Source organism: Salvelinus namaycush, chromosome 31 (genome assembly GCF_016432855.1).
Source record: "Salvelinus namaycush isolate Seneca chromosome 31, SaNama_1.0, whole genome shotgun sequence".
Classification (NCBI taxonomy): Eukaryota; Metazoa; Chordata; class Actinopteri; order Salmoniformes; family Salmonidae; genus Salvelinus; species Salvelinus namaycush.
In genome coordinates, this window is record NC_052337.1 from 16,400,022 (window position 1) to 16,418,127 (window position 18,106).

Sequence of the window (18,106 nt, forward strand, 5' to 3'; positions counted from 1 at the left end):
GTGAAGGATAAACCCGGGACTGCTGATGAGCTCACTGTGGCCTCGTTGGTGGCAGCCTGAATTGAGCTCTCCCACCTGATGGTTGACGACTGGCCTGGCCCAGGCCCTGAATGAGAGAGAATATTTGCAGTTGTTGCTAATTGGCGGAAAGATGAAGGAGAGGTGCTTTGGCTAGATGAAGGAATGCTAACTTGTGTCACTGGCATAGAGAGCGTTGGCGGAGCAGCCTGTCCCCCATGGTACGTGCTGGCTGTTGACTTCGGAGCCTCAGGCGACTGTGTGCCATGCTCTACCAGAGGAGCAGATTGGGAAAGAAAGGCAGGTCAGGTCCATGTGGAGTGGTGGTCAGGTCAACTCCCTGTTCTTTCCTCTCCAGAAAGGATGAGAATATCTGTGCCTCCTCCAATTATTTTCTTGCTTGACGGCGGCGTCGCCGCTGCTGTGCCAGGTCTTTGGCCATGAATTCCCCTTCCTGTAGAGCTCTACGGGCCTGCACATCCAATAGGTGACATCGTTCATCAGCCTGTCGTTCCTCCTCAATCTGACGCTCAATTTCCTCCAACACTAGTAGTTTCATTCCCTCTCGTAGGACAGCGGTCTGTGAATTGCTGAGGGCTAGTGAATGGCAGCTACCATGGCCACTGCCAAAGGGGTATCCACCGGTCTAACTCTCACTCCGTCTAGAGTGCTTTGACGATTTCCCATGACTTGAGGGGTGAGTGGAACCCACCTTGGAGAGCTGGCCGGCCTGTGCGGTGGGAGTTACCTCTTTCATGGGTTCTTCCTGTAGACCACTCTCCCTTTCCAAAGCAGTTTCCGGTCCTTGGCTCGGACAGAATGGTTGATGGCTGAAACGTACAGTCGATCCATCACTGCTTTGAGCCCTAGTAGGCTTGCCCTTTGGTGGGGGAAACTCCACCACATAATCCTTAAGATAACCAGGTGGTTGTCTGCTCGTTTGTTGCCTCGTTCTCCTGATGCTTGAGGATGATGCCTTCTTCAGTGCTTTAGGCTTAGCTCCTGGATCTTTTATTGGTTCCAGGACTTTTCCCTCATCTTTAGCCTCAGCTGCTATTTCTTCTTCTCTCCTTCCTTCCGGTGGAGACAATTCTTCCTTCTCCTCCTCCATTTCCTTTTCACCTGTCTTTGGTTCAGTCATCATCTGACTTGAAGGACCATTGAAAGATTATTGGAATCTGTGTGGGTAGCTAGACAGGTAGGATGACTGACAATAGTGAAGGTGAACAGGTGGTCACGGGTCAGGTGACAGAGGGCAGGTATTCCTTTAACCACAAAGTGGTATGTTTACTGGGTAGTTTGTCTGTGCTGCATAATATAAAAGAAACAGAATAACATGTATCCAATCAAATTCATAACCACAAATGTCAAATCATAACAATCACTCATTATTAATATAATTAGGTAATTCAGCAATTCAGTTTAATAGGAATACAATATGAATCATGATTGAGTCATTTAAGATCATAACCATTCATCATAATCATGAGAATAATGCAAATACATCAATCAGTTATCAATTATTCAATCTATAATCTGTCATTTCAATAGCTCCTTGGTCATGTGACCTACTGGACTCAAACAAGGTTAGTCAGTGGACACTGAACCTTGTTTGAAGTCTGTAGGTCACATGACCAAGGAGCTATTGAAATTTGAAAGTTTTAAAAATGAATGTAAAATCATGTGAGATGAAAATGGACAAACTAAAAGGTGTGCAATATAGAAGAGTAGTCAGTGGACATTCTGAACCTTGTTTGAAGTCAGTAGGTCACATTACCAAGGAGCTATTGAAATTTGAACGTTTGAAAAATTCATGTAAAATGTGTGAGATGAAAATGGACAAACTAAAGGGTGTGCAATGTGTAGGCCCACTGAGTGTACATTCTGAACCTTGTTTGAAGTCAGTAGGTCATATGACCAAAGAGCTATTGAAATTCAAAAATGTAAATAAATAATTTTAAATAGTGCGAGATGTAAATCGACAAAAAATAAAGTGTGTGCAATGTGTGTCTATGCCATCGGGTTAGCTCCAACCAGTTTCGAAAGTTTTAGGAGTAATGGTTAAAGAGCTATTGAAATTTGAAAAATGAGATTTGTCACTATGTTGACGGTCCCTAACTGCTGTTGGTGGACGTAAGGAAAGCTACAGGCGAATATCCGTTGATTATCCAACCTGAAACTGTCTTTATCTCGGTGCCGTGGACTTTCACTACTCTGTAAAGTTCATCATAAATTATTTCATTTGTAGTCTAATAAACTGCATGGGTTCCCTAGTCGTAGTGGGAGGACCACACTACATATCACCATGCGACTCCAAGTTAACTTCGATATGATGGTTATTATATCATTATTTGTGCAAAAAGGCGTGTCCACTGCCATTTCTCACATAATTAATTTTACTGACACAAAAAGATTCCAACATGTCGATTAAAGGAATTATCTGTGGGCATTTAGAAAATGTACAGAAACGTCCTGTTAAAGCTGTTGTGACTTTTTTATATGGTATGACTTTACACGTATAAAAACTGTGGATGGAAACGTGGTTTGTGAGGAAATGTTCTTGATGCACTCCTCTTTTCCATTGAAAGGCTATCCCACTATTTACTAGCCTACCTACTACACATGCTGGTAGGCCTACTCTACCACAGTGCTGAGCTATACATTTCTTTAGGGCCACGCTTGTCAAGGAGACACACTTGCACATCCGTTTTTCTGCAAGTGGTAGGATCAGCTTATACCTTCCCCAAATTCTAACTTGAAGCATTAGTGGAAATATACAAAACTGACCTTAAATCAGTGTCTGAGGGCAACATCCAGACCTACAGCCAGACCTAGACAGTCACACCAAAACCAAAAGCCATAACTGAATTTCAGGAATTCTATTAGGCTGTTGTAGTATATAGGCTAGTTGAAAACTATGTCAATATGAGAGTTAAGGAATCACATACCGATATACTTTGGTTTCTTATTTTACAGTTAATGTTACTAATTATCTGATGTGCATAGACTAATACCAGTACAGTTAATGTTACTAATTATCTGATGTGCATAGACTAATACCAGTACAGTTAATGTTACTAATTATCTGATGTGCATAGACTAATACCAGTACAGTTAATGTTACTAATTATCTGATGAGCATAGACTAGTACCAGTAACATCTGCATTTCCACAACAATCCTGTTTTAATGTGTTATGTATCTGAATATACATGTGTTAGGGGATTCATTGTTCTTCAAATAGGCTAGTTGCCCTTTTCCTTAAAAAGACAAATATACAGCTTTAATTTGAAGGAGTACATTGATTGTAAGGAACAAAATATTTACTGGGAACAAGCCTACTCAAGTTTAAAAACACCACACAGAGGCCTCCAACTATTTTCAATACAGCTTTATTCGGCTGTTGCTGTGTCTTTTTGTAAACAAAAATATTATATGTCCAAAAATGAAAAACAAAACAAAAAAAGCATCATCATGGACAATGTACATTTTACTATGGTCCACTCACAACCTATTCGTATCCCTGCTTTATTAGGATACACTATTTTCAATACAGCTTTATCTGCCTGTTGCTGTCTTTTGGCAAACAAATCCACAAAATCATCAAGATGTATGGCCCTAGCCCTTCTTGACTCTACACTTAACACCCCCAAATTGCTCATCACTCATTGTATTTCTCAAGACAGTCTTGATTAACTTTAGCACAGAAACTCTTTGATCACATGCTGCAGTGCTCACAGGTAACGCAAGTGCAATTTTGGAAAGTTTAAACATCTTGTGGAACACCTCCCAACATGGTTCAAGGAAGACTGTGAGCTCTATTAAACTGGTTGGTGTTTCCAAGCCACTAGTTTGCTTACTATCAAGAATTCGCTTAAGCTGAGTGATCTCATATTCTAGATCCTCAGTGCTGCAGTTGTATTGTGAGGCAAATGGAAACACTACATTTTTTTCTCACAAAATGTGTGACTGTAGTGATTCAAGGCTTGTATCCCTTGCATTATGACAAAATTTACTTTAGAAAATCTTCTCTTCACCTCAGAGAGAAGCACATCACCAATTGGAAGGAATGAACCTGCCCGAAATGACTCCTTATCTGTGTTGACCTATCTTTGAACTATTGGAGTGGAAATGTAATACCCTTCAAGCTTAGAGCTTGGTGTGACCTGACACCCTGGACGGCCTGGAGGTGCAACACTGATGCTGCATTGCCCGGCAAAGGTCACAGTATTGTCCCAAATCTCATTAAAGAGAGATCCCTCTCTATAACTGTTCAATGTGTCAACAAGAGAATCAACAAGGGTAACAGCCGTTCCCAAATTGAGTTGTGGGGACTGTAAAATATCTGACAGATGTTTTATCTCACCAAAAACATTGGTGAATGTTACAAGGAGGCCAACACACAGTAGATCTATTTTGGCTAATAGACCTCTTGCCTCTAAAGCTCTGTCACCATTTCTCTATTCAGATATTTCTTTCAGTAGACATATGATGGCTGGCAGTCTGTCCCTCACTGTCTTGCAAGCATTGTACCTACATGCCCACCGTGTCTCTAGCAGCCTTTGTAACTCTCTCTGGGCCCCCTGAGAGAGTTGCATGGCAAGCGGTACCGGAGTGCCAAGACACATTGTGTGCCCCCCAACCCCTCTTTTTCACGCTGCTGCTACTCTCTGTTTATCATGTATGCATAGTCACTTTAACTATACATTCATGTACATACTACCTCAATTGGGCCGATCAATCAGTGTTCCCGCACATTGGCTAACCGGGCTATCTGCATTGTGTCCCGCCACCCGCCAACCCCTCTTTTACGCTACTGCTACTCTCTGTTCATCATATATGCATAGTCACTTTAACCATATCTACATGTACATACTACCTCAATCAGCCTGACTAATCGCTACTGTGTATAGCCTGTCTTTTTACTGTTGTTCTATTTCTTTACCTACCTATTGTTCACCTAATACCTTTTTTGCACTATTGGTTAGAGCAAAAGGTCTACCTACACCTGTTGTATTCGGCGATTTGAAACATCTCCCTCTATCTCTAGCCACCTTTGGTGCACATATGACCCTGACACAAAGGCATACAGTTTCTGCAAAAGAGTAAAGAAACAATAGGCTTCAGGGATGCATTTCACACTGTCAACTAATACTAAATTTAAGCAATGTGTATTGCAGTGAACATAAAAAGCTAATGGGGCCTCTGATTTAATGCGTGCTTGCACACCTGTGTTCTTTCCACTCATGACAGAGGCACCATCATATGCTTGCCCTACTAGGTGGTTTCTGTAGTCAAGGCCATACTTCTGCAGTATTTGTCAAATCTTCTGTGAAAGTACTGCAGCATCCAGGCACTCTGCTGCTTCAAAGGTGAGGAAGTGTTCACATATTGACCCATTGTAATAGTATCGAATTACAGAGGACATCTGTTCCTTCTTGCTAATGTCTTTGGTCTCATCGACCATAATGCTGAAAGCCTCACTTTGTGCAACTTCACTAATTATTGAGGTGCGGACCATTTCAGCCAGTCAATCAATTGTTTTGTTTTGTGTACTATGCCCCAGGTATGTTGCATTTCTTTGACTTGTCATTTTCCTTTTGACTGTGTGATCATGCTTGGCTAGCAGTTCCATAATGGAGAGGAAATTTCCTTTATTCTGACCTTCCGTTTCTTTATGTGCTTTCTGTGCAATGTTTTGCATAGCTGTGAGGAACAGTTTTAATGTGCTCTCTATTTTCCCTCACTAATTTATTATATTCTGCATTTAACCTCTCTAGGGTACGTGAGACGGTAGCGCCCCACCTCTTCAACAGCCAGTGAAACTGCAGGGCGCCAAATTCAAAACAACAGAAATCCCATAATTAAAATTCCTCAAACAAACATGTATTTTACACCATTTTAAAGATACACTTGTTGTAAATCCAGCCACAGTGTCCGATTTCAAAAAGGCTTTACGACGAAAGCAAACCAAACGATTATGTTAGGTGAGTGCCTATTCACAGAATAACACAGCCATTTTTCCAGCCAGAGAGAGGATTCACAAAAAGCAGAAATATAGATAAAATGAATCACTAACCTTTGATGATCTTCATCAGATGACACTCATAGGACTTCATGTTACACAATACATGTATGTTTTGTTCGGTAAAGTTCATATTTATATCAAAAAATCAGAGTTTACATTGGCGCGTTACGTTCAGAAGTTCCAAAACATCCTTTGATTTTGCAGAGAGCCACATCAATTTACAGGAATACTCATAATAAACATTGCTAAAATGCAACCGCTGTGTCAGATTTCAAAAAAGCTTTACGGAAAAAGCAAACCATGCAATAATCTGAGTCGGCGCTCAGAGCCCAATCAAGACACAAATATATCCGCCATATTTTGCAGTCAACAGAAGTCAGAAATAACATTATAAACATTCACTTACCTTTGATGATCTTCATCAGAATGCACTCCCAGGAATCCCAGTTCCACAATAAATGTTTGTTTTGTTCGATAATGTCCATCCTTTATGTCCAAATTCCTCCTTGTTGTTCTAGTGTTCAGTACACTTTCCAAACTCACGACGCGCGGGCAAGTCCAGCGGAAAGTACGGACGAAAAGTAAAAAAAGTTATATTACAGTCCGTAAAAACATGACAAATGAAGTATTGAATCAATCTTTAGGATGTTTTTAACATAATTCTTCAATAATGTTCCAACCAGAGAATTAGTTTGTCTTCAGAAAAGCAAATGGAACAGGAGCTACCTCTCATGTGAACGCACATGGTCAGAGCATGGTCAGATCATGGCAGACCTTACTCATTCCCCTCTCCTTCGGCACCACTTCACAGTAGAAGCATCAGACAAGGTTCTAAAGACTGTTGACATCTAGTGGAAGCCTTAGGAAGTGCAACATTACCAATATCCCACTGTATCTTCAATAGGAGCTGAGTTGAAAATTGACCAACCTCACATTTCCCACTTCCTGGTTGGATTTTTTCTCAGGCTTTTGCCTGCCATATGAGTTCTGTTATACTCACAGACATCATTCAAACAGTTTTAGAAACTTCAGTGTTTTTTCTATCCAAATATACTAATAATATGCATATTCTAGCTTTTATGGCTTTGTAGCAGGCAGTTTACTCTGGGCATGCTTTTCATCCGGACGTGAAAATACTGCCCCCTACCCCAAAGAAGTTAAGGAGGCTGAGAGAGAGCATTTGCTTGCAGTCAACTTTTAATTTTCTGCCCATGCTAACATAGCATTAGTATGTGATTCTGATTTGGCATGACCTACAAATCCCCCATCTTTGTAAGTTACTTTTTTCCAATTTCTGAACCCCTCTTCAGATGTAAACACTGAATCACCTGAGGAGGTGAGACTGAAGTGCCGGCAGGCATAGCAGTAGGCAGAGTCTTTACTCTGAGAGTATTCCAGCCATTTATGCATACTCTACCACTCTTTCGTGAAACCCCGTCTTCTATCCCCCTGAAGGGTCCGAGGGAGAAACTTCAGATGTGGCTGTTTGGGCCCCTCTGCTCTTGACTGGGATATATCTAGGATGAAACAAGAGGCAAAATCAGTTATTTAGATTTTAAAGGCAAAATCAGTTATTCAGATTTTAAAATTAAAATAATAATAATAAGAGTAGCTAGCACCTCTCCATAGCAATTACCGATTACATTTGTAATATCGGTCTATATACAATTATATTCACTATTCAAACTCAACTACCAATAAACATGAATCAGAAGGCTTTATGTGATTATGTCATGACTCAACTCAATGTAAACACGCTATAACCATACATTTATTCAGATAACGTTATTCTCTAGCCATCTATTTCATTATCAGGGGCACTGTCACACCGTCAACTTCACCTGTTGGTCCAGGAATGGGTTGAATAGCTCTAGCTGAGTCCTGCCTCGCTTGGTTGTCAACCTCTGTGACTGTTGTTGCTGCCCATTCCGCACTTTCTTGCCATGCTGCTGTATGTTGTTCTTCACTGTGCTCTGTCACAGATGCTGCCTGTGCTTGTTCGTCGCTGTTATGTTCTGCCTCTGTTCTGTCATGCTCTCTCGCTGCCTCTGCCTGTTCATTGGCTTGCTCAGTGACTTTATCATCATCTTCTACTGCATCCTCACTAACGTTAACCCTCTGTTGCTGTTCCCCTGTCGGCTGCGTCTCCCCTGTACTACTTTTCTTCTTAAAGAAAGAAGAGATATCCGTGGACTTTCTCTTCATTGTCTGCAAATTGACATAGCTACAGCGACTAATCGTAGCTAGTAAGCTAACGCTATACCAGCCCATAACGTCAGCTAGCTAGATGCTCATCAAGTGGTTTGAAAATGGTGGTTTGAAAATCTTTCTAGAAAGCTACGATAATTCTAACTATAGTTAGCTAGCGCTCTCTGCTGTAGAGTAACCTTAAGGCATAAGCTAGCTAGCTAAGCCCCCCAATAACGAATTTAACTAGCTAACTTAGCTAGATAGCTAACTAACGTAAGCTAGCTAGCTAGCTAGGTAATTCGACACTGTCAAAAAGTGAACAGTTTACTAAATATATATTTTTTTTAACGATAAGTAGTATTGTATGACTTACTTACCCGTTAGCAGTCTGGTGGTCTCATATCAACTCTGCAGGCAGCTGCCAGCTAGGCTAGCTTCCGATGATGCCACCAGAGACACGAGGCAGAGCTCAGCTGCTGCTGTCCATGAGGCAGACTGTCATCTGGCAGTGCACTGTGCAGCAGCAGCAGGCCGGGGGAGGGGTGAAAGGGGTCGGAGTGTGACGCAGTGACGGACGGTCAAAAGCGGTTGGCTGGCTATACATTAATTTTCTTTCACATGAACTATTATGAAAAATGTACATTATTGATTTAAATGAATAGTACTAATGTAACAGATAGAAGCATATTATGCATACTCAGAAGCATTTATGCATTTGCGACTAGCGAGGGGGGGGGCAGCAATTGTATCAGGGTGGCCGTGGCCCCCCATGTCCACCCGTTGGCGGCGCCACTGCCTACAACATCCACTAAGCCAGTCAGCCTGAACAACACAGGCATGTATGGTCACGTGATTTATGACATCACACAGTTTTTTTCTTCCCACCTGTTGTGTGAGGGAGGGGTGTGGTACCCTACCTCTTCAGTTGACTGTAGCCAGCAGATTGACCAATTTGTTTACAGATGCACTAGGGTCAGAAGGGTTTACTGTGTAGATTAGGATACAGAAAAACTGGGATAAAGGGACAATTCAGAGTGCTGCGCATTTGTCATCCCTGGATTGAGGTACATTTTCTGAGACATATCTCGCGCTGGCACTGCTGGGTCTTAATCTATACAGGACGCCTGTCTGACCCTAGTGCAGCTATAAGCAAGCGCGTCGGATCTGCTGGCTACAGTTGACTTCAAAGTTGCACAGACAAAAAGAATACACAAACGCTTGAATCAGCATTCAACACTCTTCGTACATCGCAGATAAGATTATTGTTGGAAATGTTTGTGGAAGTTAACATGAGTTTCAAGCTGCATTGGTTGAATCTTATGTTTTTATTGGCCTGCGCCGAACTATGTCTGTCTCAGAAAAATGGTAAGAGAAGGTCTTTTCCCTTTATTTCTCTCATTATTTGTTTTTTTTTCTTCGATCAGATAAACGACATTGTGATATTCTTTAATGCCTTGATGGACAATTTGTTGAGTCGGATCCCCTCTATCTGATTCCGAATGAATACAGCTATTGTAAAATACACTTGCTTGCTATGTCGGTGTGGTTACAAACCTCAAGACGACAATGAGTGATGATGTCATCATCCCACATGTCAATGGCACGTTGTTCTTCGCAAAATCGAGATGATTAAGGGGAAATGACCGCCCGAAGGGTATATTGAAAAGCAGGAGCAATGAGTTAGCCAGCTAAATTTGGTAAACAACCAGAAATAACTATTTGTCTGATTCATAAAGAAAGCTAAAATTAAATATGCGTTTTTGGTTGCTGAGTTAAGGCCAGGGACCACAACATCAAAAGGTAATTGTTTACCCTTAATCATATCACAATCGACGTTTATCAGTTGGATGAAGTCAGCCTAAATAGTTTGGTTTCATTTTGTAAAGACACTCCAGGACTTGTGCAGAGCAGATTGTGGATGAATACTTTATTAATCTTTCTGTCTGTAAAATACTAAAGACGTACATAAAATGCATTTTTGCCGCATTTTTTCTAAGAAAATGTTATCTAGAATAGAAAATGGACAACATATCAACACTTCTCTCTGGGCAAGCCTGGAGAATATATCTAAGGTTAAGCACACAAAATGTGGTTAAAGCAAATGCTTCTGAAGCAGAGAAAAATGAGTTGGGGTGTGGAAAGAGCCTGATTTTCAGGAAATGGAAGCTACAGACAAGTACACTGAATTTAGATTACCAAACAAGAAATACTATTTAGACCCAATCACCATCTCTTCAAAGTAAGTTACTAAATATGGTCGTATTTGTAACACTATGAAATGGGCATTTAAAATGTGTGTAATTTAATGTAGTGAGCTTTGAAATTATTGATGTAGGTCCATTTTATAGTGGTTCAACTTCATTAAAATGTTGATGATAGTAGTATGATAAATATACATTTTAGAAGTTTTTGAAATGTTTGTTTACATTTGAAAATACTAATATTAATGGACCAAAATTCTAACAACAGGTAGATGCAAACATTTTATTTTAGCCTGTGGTGCATGGCCTTAAATAGACCATGCCCATTTTAAGCTTATCCTTCCAAGAAATTTAAAGTTTAGGCTAACAGGCTGACCACAACGCTCGCGTCGCAAAATACATTTAGAAATCTATGTTATTCAATTATTGCACCCACACTGCTCGCGCACGCCAACGAGCGTCTGCGTTGCCAAGGGCTAAAATAGAAATCAGTTCTATTTCTGATGCAGAACGCGCTGCAAGTCCTGCCTCTCCCATCTCCTCATTGGTTTATAGAAGCCGGTACCCACGTGCCAACTCCTCACTGGTTATACCCACGTGGGTGACTGAAAGACGAACGAGGTCAGTGGCGGTAATGCACCTAATTTATGAAGTTGCCAATCGCAATATCAAGTCAAGAGAAGAAAAAGCCTGGAAGGAAGACAGATGACTAGAAACGATTCGGTTGACCGTTTTATGTGTGGATTAATTGGCGGAATAGAGGACCTTGTGCATTTAAGGTAAAATAACAACTCAATGTTTATATCCCAGGACAAATTAGCTAGCAACAGAAAGCTAGCTTAAATAGAACAAATTAGCTAGCAAGTGCACGCTAACTAGCTAAATTGCCATAAATGTTTAATGCTTTTTGACCTGTCCCCAAATAAATATAATTGGTTCAGAGTTTGTTTTGATATTTTAACCTGCGTGTCATGATCGCGTTTGGTGTGGGAGGACAAAATACATTTATGGACGATGGCGCACGCGTGCAGCCGGTTTGGGTTCCGTGTAACTCCTTGAACCTGCTTTGTAGTATGGCTTTAGAAGCTTCTGAAAGACTAATTGACATAATTTGAGTCAATTGGAGGTGTACCTGTGGATGTATTTCAAGGCCTACCTTCAAACTCAGTGCCTCTTTGCTTGACATCATGGGACAATCAAAAGAAATCAGCCAAGACCTCAGGAAGAAAATTGTAGACCTCCACAAGTCTGGTTCATCCTTGGGCGCAATTTCCAAACGCCTGAAGGTACCACGTTCATCTGTACAAACAATAGTACGCAAGTATAAACACCATGGGATCACACAGCTGTCATACCGCTCAGGAAGGAGATGGGTTCTGTCTCCTAGAGATGAACGTACTTTGGTGCGAACAGTGCAAATCAATCCCAGAACAACAGCAAAGGACCTTGTGACGATGCTGGAGGAAACCGGTACGAAAGTATCTATATCCACAGTAAAACGAGTCCTATATTGACATAACCTGAAAGGCCGCTCAGCAAGGAAGAAGCCACTGCTCCAAAACCACCATAAAAAAGCCAGACTACAGTTTGGGGACAAAGATCGTACTTTTTGGAGAAATGTCATCTGGTCTGATGAAACAAAAATAGAACTGTTTGGCCATAATGACCATCGTTATGTTTGGAGGGAAAAGGGGGAGGCTTGCAAGCCGAAGAACACCATCCCAACCGTGAAGCATGGGGGTGGCAGCATCATGTTGTGGGGTGCTTTGCTGCAGGAGGGACTGGTGCACTTCACAAAATAGATGGCATCATGAGGCATGAGGAAGGGAAATTATGTGGATATATTGAAGCAACATCTTAAGACATCAGTCAGGAAGTTAAAGCTTGGTCGCAAATGGGTCTTCCAAATGGACAATGACCCCAAGCATACTTCCAAAGTTGTAGCAAAATGGCTTAAGGACAACAAAGTCAAGGTATTGGAGTGGCCATCACAAAGCCCTGACGTCAATCCTATAGAACATTTGTGGGCTGAACTGAAAAAACGTGTGCGAGCAAGGAGGCCTACAAACCTGACAGTTACACCAGCTCTGTCAGGAGGAATGGGCCAAAATTCACCCAACTTATTGTGGGAAGCTTGTGGAAGGCTACCCGGAACGTTTGACCCAAGTTAAACAATTTGAAGGCAATGCTACCAAATACTAATTGAGTATATGTAAACTTCTGACCCACTGGGAATGTGGTGAATGAAATAAAAGCTGAAATAAATAAATCTCTACTATTATCCTGACATTTCACATTCTTAAAATAAAGTGGTGATCGTAACTGACCTAAGACAAGGACTTTTTACTCGGATTAAATGTCAGGAATTGTGAAACTGAGTTTAAATGTATTTGGCTAAGGTGTATGTAAAGTTCCGACTTCAACTGTAGTTTGCATAAGAACAGTGGTGGTAATAGTTCTCAATTGTCATACTTGAGTAAAAGGTAGGATACCTTTAATAAAAAATGACCAATATTCACAAAGTAAAATGCTACTAGAGTAAAAGTCTAAAAATATATGGTTCTAAATATACTTAAGTACAGTCATGGAAAACTTACAAAATGTTCAAAATTTTGTTGAAGTGCAAAGTAAAAGCAAATCCTATGAAATTCCTTATACTAAGCAAACCAGACAACACAATAAAAACACAACCGGAACTCACACATTTACAAACGCAGTATTTAAGTTAAGTGAGTCTGCCAGATCAGAGTGTAGGGATGACAACTAGGGTTGCACATTTGTGGAATATTCAGAGGTGGAAACTTTAAGTTGGAATATATGGGAATTATTGGAAATATATGCAAATGAATACTATTTAAATGTAGATGTTTTTTTGCATTGGATATATTTACCATATCATCTGGAGACAGAAACATAAACCTTTTACCTTATCATAAGTAGACATAATTGCAAATGGTTAAAACCTTCCAATTGATATAAAAAAAAACAATTTAGTTACGAATTGAACTTTTAATTAAATAAGTTGAATCTTCACATGGGATGATTTCACTGAAGAACAAAAGAAAGGGAATATTGAATGATTAACAATGATCCATCGCATCTCCCAAAAACGTTTTCAACATACATCTGTAAAATGATAGTCTAGAAACGAATGCTTTGGTTGTCTTCCTCTCAGGCTTCCATGTCTTCTCCCTGGTCCTCCTCAATGTCCACCTCTTGAACATCAGACTCTGAGGCCTCATCTTCACTGTCACTTTCCAACCTTGTTGAGGATTTATCTCGTTGTCAGGCTCAAAAAGCCCAAAATTTGCCCGGTTGGCCACCAATTTTTCAACCCTTGTATTGGTCAGCCTGTTGCGTGCTTTGATATGTGTCTTCCCAAACAAGGACCAGTTGTGCTCTGAGGCGGCTGATGTTGGTGGGATTTGGAGGATGATGGAGGCAACAGGGGAAAGAGCCTCAGATCCACAAAGTCCCTTCCACCAGGTGGCTGATGAGATATGTTGGCACGACTGCTATATTGCATCTCCTTCCCAAAGCCCTTGCTTGGAAGTGTACTACGCCAGACTGCCAAGAACTTTATCCTCATCCAGGCCAAGGTGATGAGACACGGTAGTGATGACACCGTAGGCCTTGTTGATCTCTGCACCAGACAGGATGCTCTTGCCAGCATACTTGGGGTCCAACATGTATGCTGCGGCGTGTATGGGCTTCAGGCAGAAGTCTTCACCCTTTTTGATGTATTTCAGAACTGCAGTTTCCTCTGCTTGGAGCAACAGTGAAGTGGGCAGGGCAGTACGGATTTCTTCTCTTACATCTGCAATCAGAGTCTGAACATCAGACAGGATGGCATTTTAATTTTATCTTTATTTAACTAAGCAAGTCAGTTAAGAACAAATTCTTATTTACAATGACGGCCTAGGAACAGTGGGTTATGCCTTGTTCAGAGGCAGAACAACAGATTTGTACCTTGTCAGCTCGGGGATTCGATCTAGCAACCTTCCAGTTACTAGTCCAACGCCCTAACCACTAGGCTACCTGCCGCATTGTCTCCCTCAAACCGTGCAATGGCTACTGCTATAGGTTTCAGGAGTTTCAGGCTGCTTCCCAAAATACATCATCCAGGAGGATCCTCTTGATGGGGCTTTCCATATTGGCAGACTGTGGTATGGCTATTTTTTTGGGAGGGACGCCTTCCCCTCCAGGAGACTGTCAAACATGATGACAACACCACCCCAATGGGTGTTGCTGAACGGTTTCAATGGGGTGCTCTTATTCTTTTCACTTTGCTTGGTGAGGTAGATTGCTGCTATAACTTTGACCTTTCGTATACCTAGCCATTTCTTTGGCTCTCTTGTAGAGTGTATCCATTGTTTTCAGTGCCATGATGTCCTTGAGGAGCAGATTCAATGCATGAGCAGCACAGACAATGAGTGTGATGTGAGGGTTGGACTCCTCCACTTTAGACCAAGCAGCCTTCATGTTCGCAGCATTGTCTGTCACCAGTGCAAATACCTTCTGTGGTCCAAGGTCATTGATGACTGCATCAGCTCATCTGCAATGTAGAGACCGGTGTGTCTGCTGTCCCTTGTGTCTGTGCTCTTGTAGAATACGAGTTGAAATGATGTAGTTAATTATCCCTCGCCCACGAACATTCAACCACCCACCAGAGTTGATTGCAATATAGTCTGCTTTCTCTATGATTTGCTTGACCTTCACTTGAACTCTGTTGAACTCTGCATCTAGCAAATTAGTAGATAAAGCATTTCTGGTTGGAGGGGTGTATGCTGGGTGAAGAACATTCAGAATTATCTTCCAATACACATTGTCTGTGAGCATCAGAGGTGAACCAGTTGCATACACAGCTCGAGCAAGACATTCATCATCATTTCTCTGACTACGTTCCTCCATTGAGTCAAAAAAACTTCTGAATCCAGGAGGGCCATGAGCTGTTGCTATCGATAAGGTGTTTGATTCATAATTTTCACCTCAAATAGAAGTAGAGGGACTTTTGTCAGAGGTTGCTTGTTGTGAGCGCTGAGGGAACTTTATGCACTTGGCAAGATGATTCTTTATCTTTGTTGCGTTCTTCACATATGATTTGGCACAGTATTTGCAAATGTACACATCTTTTCCTTCTACATTAGCTGCAGTGAAATGTCTTCACACATCAGATAGTGCCCGTGGCATTTTCCTGTAAAGATTAGGAAAAAATGAGTAAAAAAAATAAACCATGTACAGATAAATAGTTAAGCAGTTAGATTAAACAACTAATTTGTAAGACATTTTTTTTTTTATGAAACATGTATGGAAACAGGTGAATTATCACTCCTCAGTTATAAGGCTCAAGCAAGCTAAAACCCACATGGTAGCAAATACTAACTATCAGAAGTTGTTAAGAAGTTAGAAATGATTTAAACACACTTTGCTGTAGGCTACTATTTACTAGTTAACAGAAAATCTTCTATGTCATATAAAATATATTCACCCCACCCAGTATTGTAATCAAAACTTACCAGAAAGCATGTAGTCCTTGGCTCAGACAGTGTAGTAGCGTGGGCTCAATAGCATCTCATTAGTGTTCAAGATCTTGAGAATCAGCTGTATGTGTGATGGAAGAGTGCACTGTGTGTGCAAAGGGTTGCAATTCCATTGAGTTGGGGATAGTTTAACCAAAATATGCCACAAGACCTAGAATTGCCTTGTGTATCCCACTAAAAAAGGTTCACTGTTATAAGCTAACTTTTTTGATGAATTTTAAGCAAAATTCCCCAAATTCCAGGGCTTAACGGAAATATCCCGGAAAGTTTTCGAAAAGTTTCCGACCCTTTGCAACCCTAATAAAGTATTAGATTGATGGGTGCATGAATTGAACCATGATACTGTCCTGCCTCAGCAAAAATAATGTAACGACTACTTTTTGGTGTCAGGGAAAATTAATGGGAGTATAAAGTACATTTTTTCTTTAGGAACGTAGTGGAGTAAAAGTTGTCAAAAATATAAGTAGTAAAGTACATATACCCCCCCCCCCCCCAAAAAAAAAGTTCTTTAAAACACTGCATAAGAACAATTAGAAAAGTAATAGTTTAAGTATGCAATAAATCACAAATGGCTATTGTATTGAAATGTCATACATTGTAACCTCATTTTTGGAATTCCTTAAACACCCCTATTTATTTTCATCTTGTTTCTCTCTTTTCTCAGAGCGGTTTAATGCTGTTGTTGAAGACCGAGGCTTCACGGGGGATGAGACAGCGGCGGGGTTGCAGGTCTCCCTGGAGGCCTGCATGGTTCTGGCCAGTCATCTGACCACTGTGTTCTTCCCCATCGTCTACATAGTGGTGTTTGCTGTGGGGCTGCCCACCAACGCCATGGCCATCTGGGTCTTCCTGTTCAGGACCAAGAAGAAGCACCCTGCCACCATCTACATGGCCAACCTGGCTCTGTCTGACCTGCTCTTTGTCATCTGGACTCCTCTGAAGATCGCCTACCACTTCAACGGTAACGACTGGATCTATGGAGAGAGGCTATGTAAAGTCGTGGTGGGCTTCTTCTATGGGAACATGTACTGCTCCATCCTCTTCATCACCTGTATCAGTGTCCAGCGCTACTGGGCCATCGTTTACCCCCTCTCCCAGGATTGTAGGAACAACCATGTAGCCATCGGTGTCTCGGTCGCAGTCTGGGTGGGGGTCTGGCTGCTGACCACCCCTCTCTACCTCTACGACCAGACAGTCAAGGTGACCAACCTCAACATCATCACCTGCCACGACGTCACCCGGCCAAGCCAGAATAGCATGGCCGCCGGCTTCTTCCTGACCATGGGAACCCTGGGATTTGTAGTTCCCACCGTGTTGTGCGTGGTGGTTAACGTTCTGATGCTCAAGTCCCTTAGGAACTCAATGACGAACGCCAGCATCACCAAGAATCGGCGCAAGGCTGTGGTGCTCATCATTACTGTGCTGATCATCTTCCTGGTCTGTTTCACCCCCAGTAACATCATGATGCTGGTGACCTACTCTCTCCTGCTGGCTCAAGTAGTACACAATGACTACGGCTTCTACATCACCACCCTGTGTCTGGCCAGCCTCAACAGCTGTGTGGATCCATTCATCTACTACTTCATCTCAGAGGAGTTCAGGGAGCACGTGAAGAACACGCTGAGATGCCGCAGCCAGAGGGCATGATTAGGATGAGGGTCTCGTTCACTGCTCTGAAATTCTTCAAGATGAGTAACACCATCCAGGTTTGGGGTCAATTCCAGTCAATTCAGTAAGTACTGATTAGGAAAATGTGGAATTGGATTGGTTGATTTGGTTTACTTGCTGAATTGTCTGGCATTAAAATGGAACTGACCCCAACCTTGGTACCTGCACCTCAGACTCAGGGAACACACAGAGCAGCTACATTTAGGGGGGTTCTCATGTGGAGATCAAAGTTGGCTGTACTGATGTTTTTAAAGAACTGGACAGGTTAAAGGGAATACCGGGTTGGTCTCAATCTACTAAAACATTTTGTTTTCATCATCATCAATGGAGAGAAGCTATTTTAAACTGAGATGCAACCCCAGACTACTTCATATTATGTGCTTGTTATATTGCCTCCTCGACCCTCATACAATTTTAGTGCAGATTTTGTTGGTTTTATCTAGAAAACTAAATCAGAAAAAG

At 41.6% G+C, this 18,106-nt stretch overlaps 1 protein-coding gene across 1 annotated transcript; it reads left to right on the forward strand.

Moving 5' to 3' along the window:
• The first annotated feature begins 9,524 nt into the window (after nucleotides 1-9,524).
• LOC120025669 (proteinase-activated receptor 2-like) lies at nucleotides 9,525-17,623 on the forward strand. Its single transcript, XM_038970219.1, has 2 exons — nucleotides 9,525-9,600; nucleotides 16,641-17,623. Exons 1-2 carry the CDS (start codon nucleotides 9,525-9,527, stop codon nucleotides 17,621-17,623), a joined length of 1,059 nt encoding a protein of 352 aa, XP_038826147.1.
• Nucleotides 17,624-18,106: the final 483 nt, after the last annotated feature.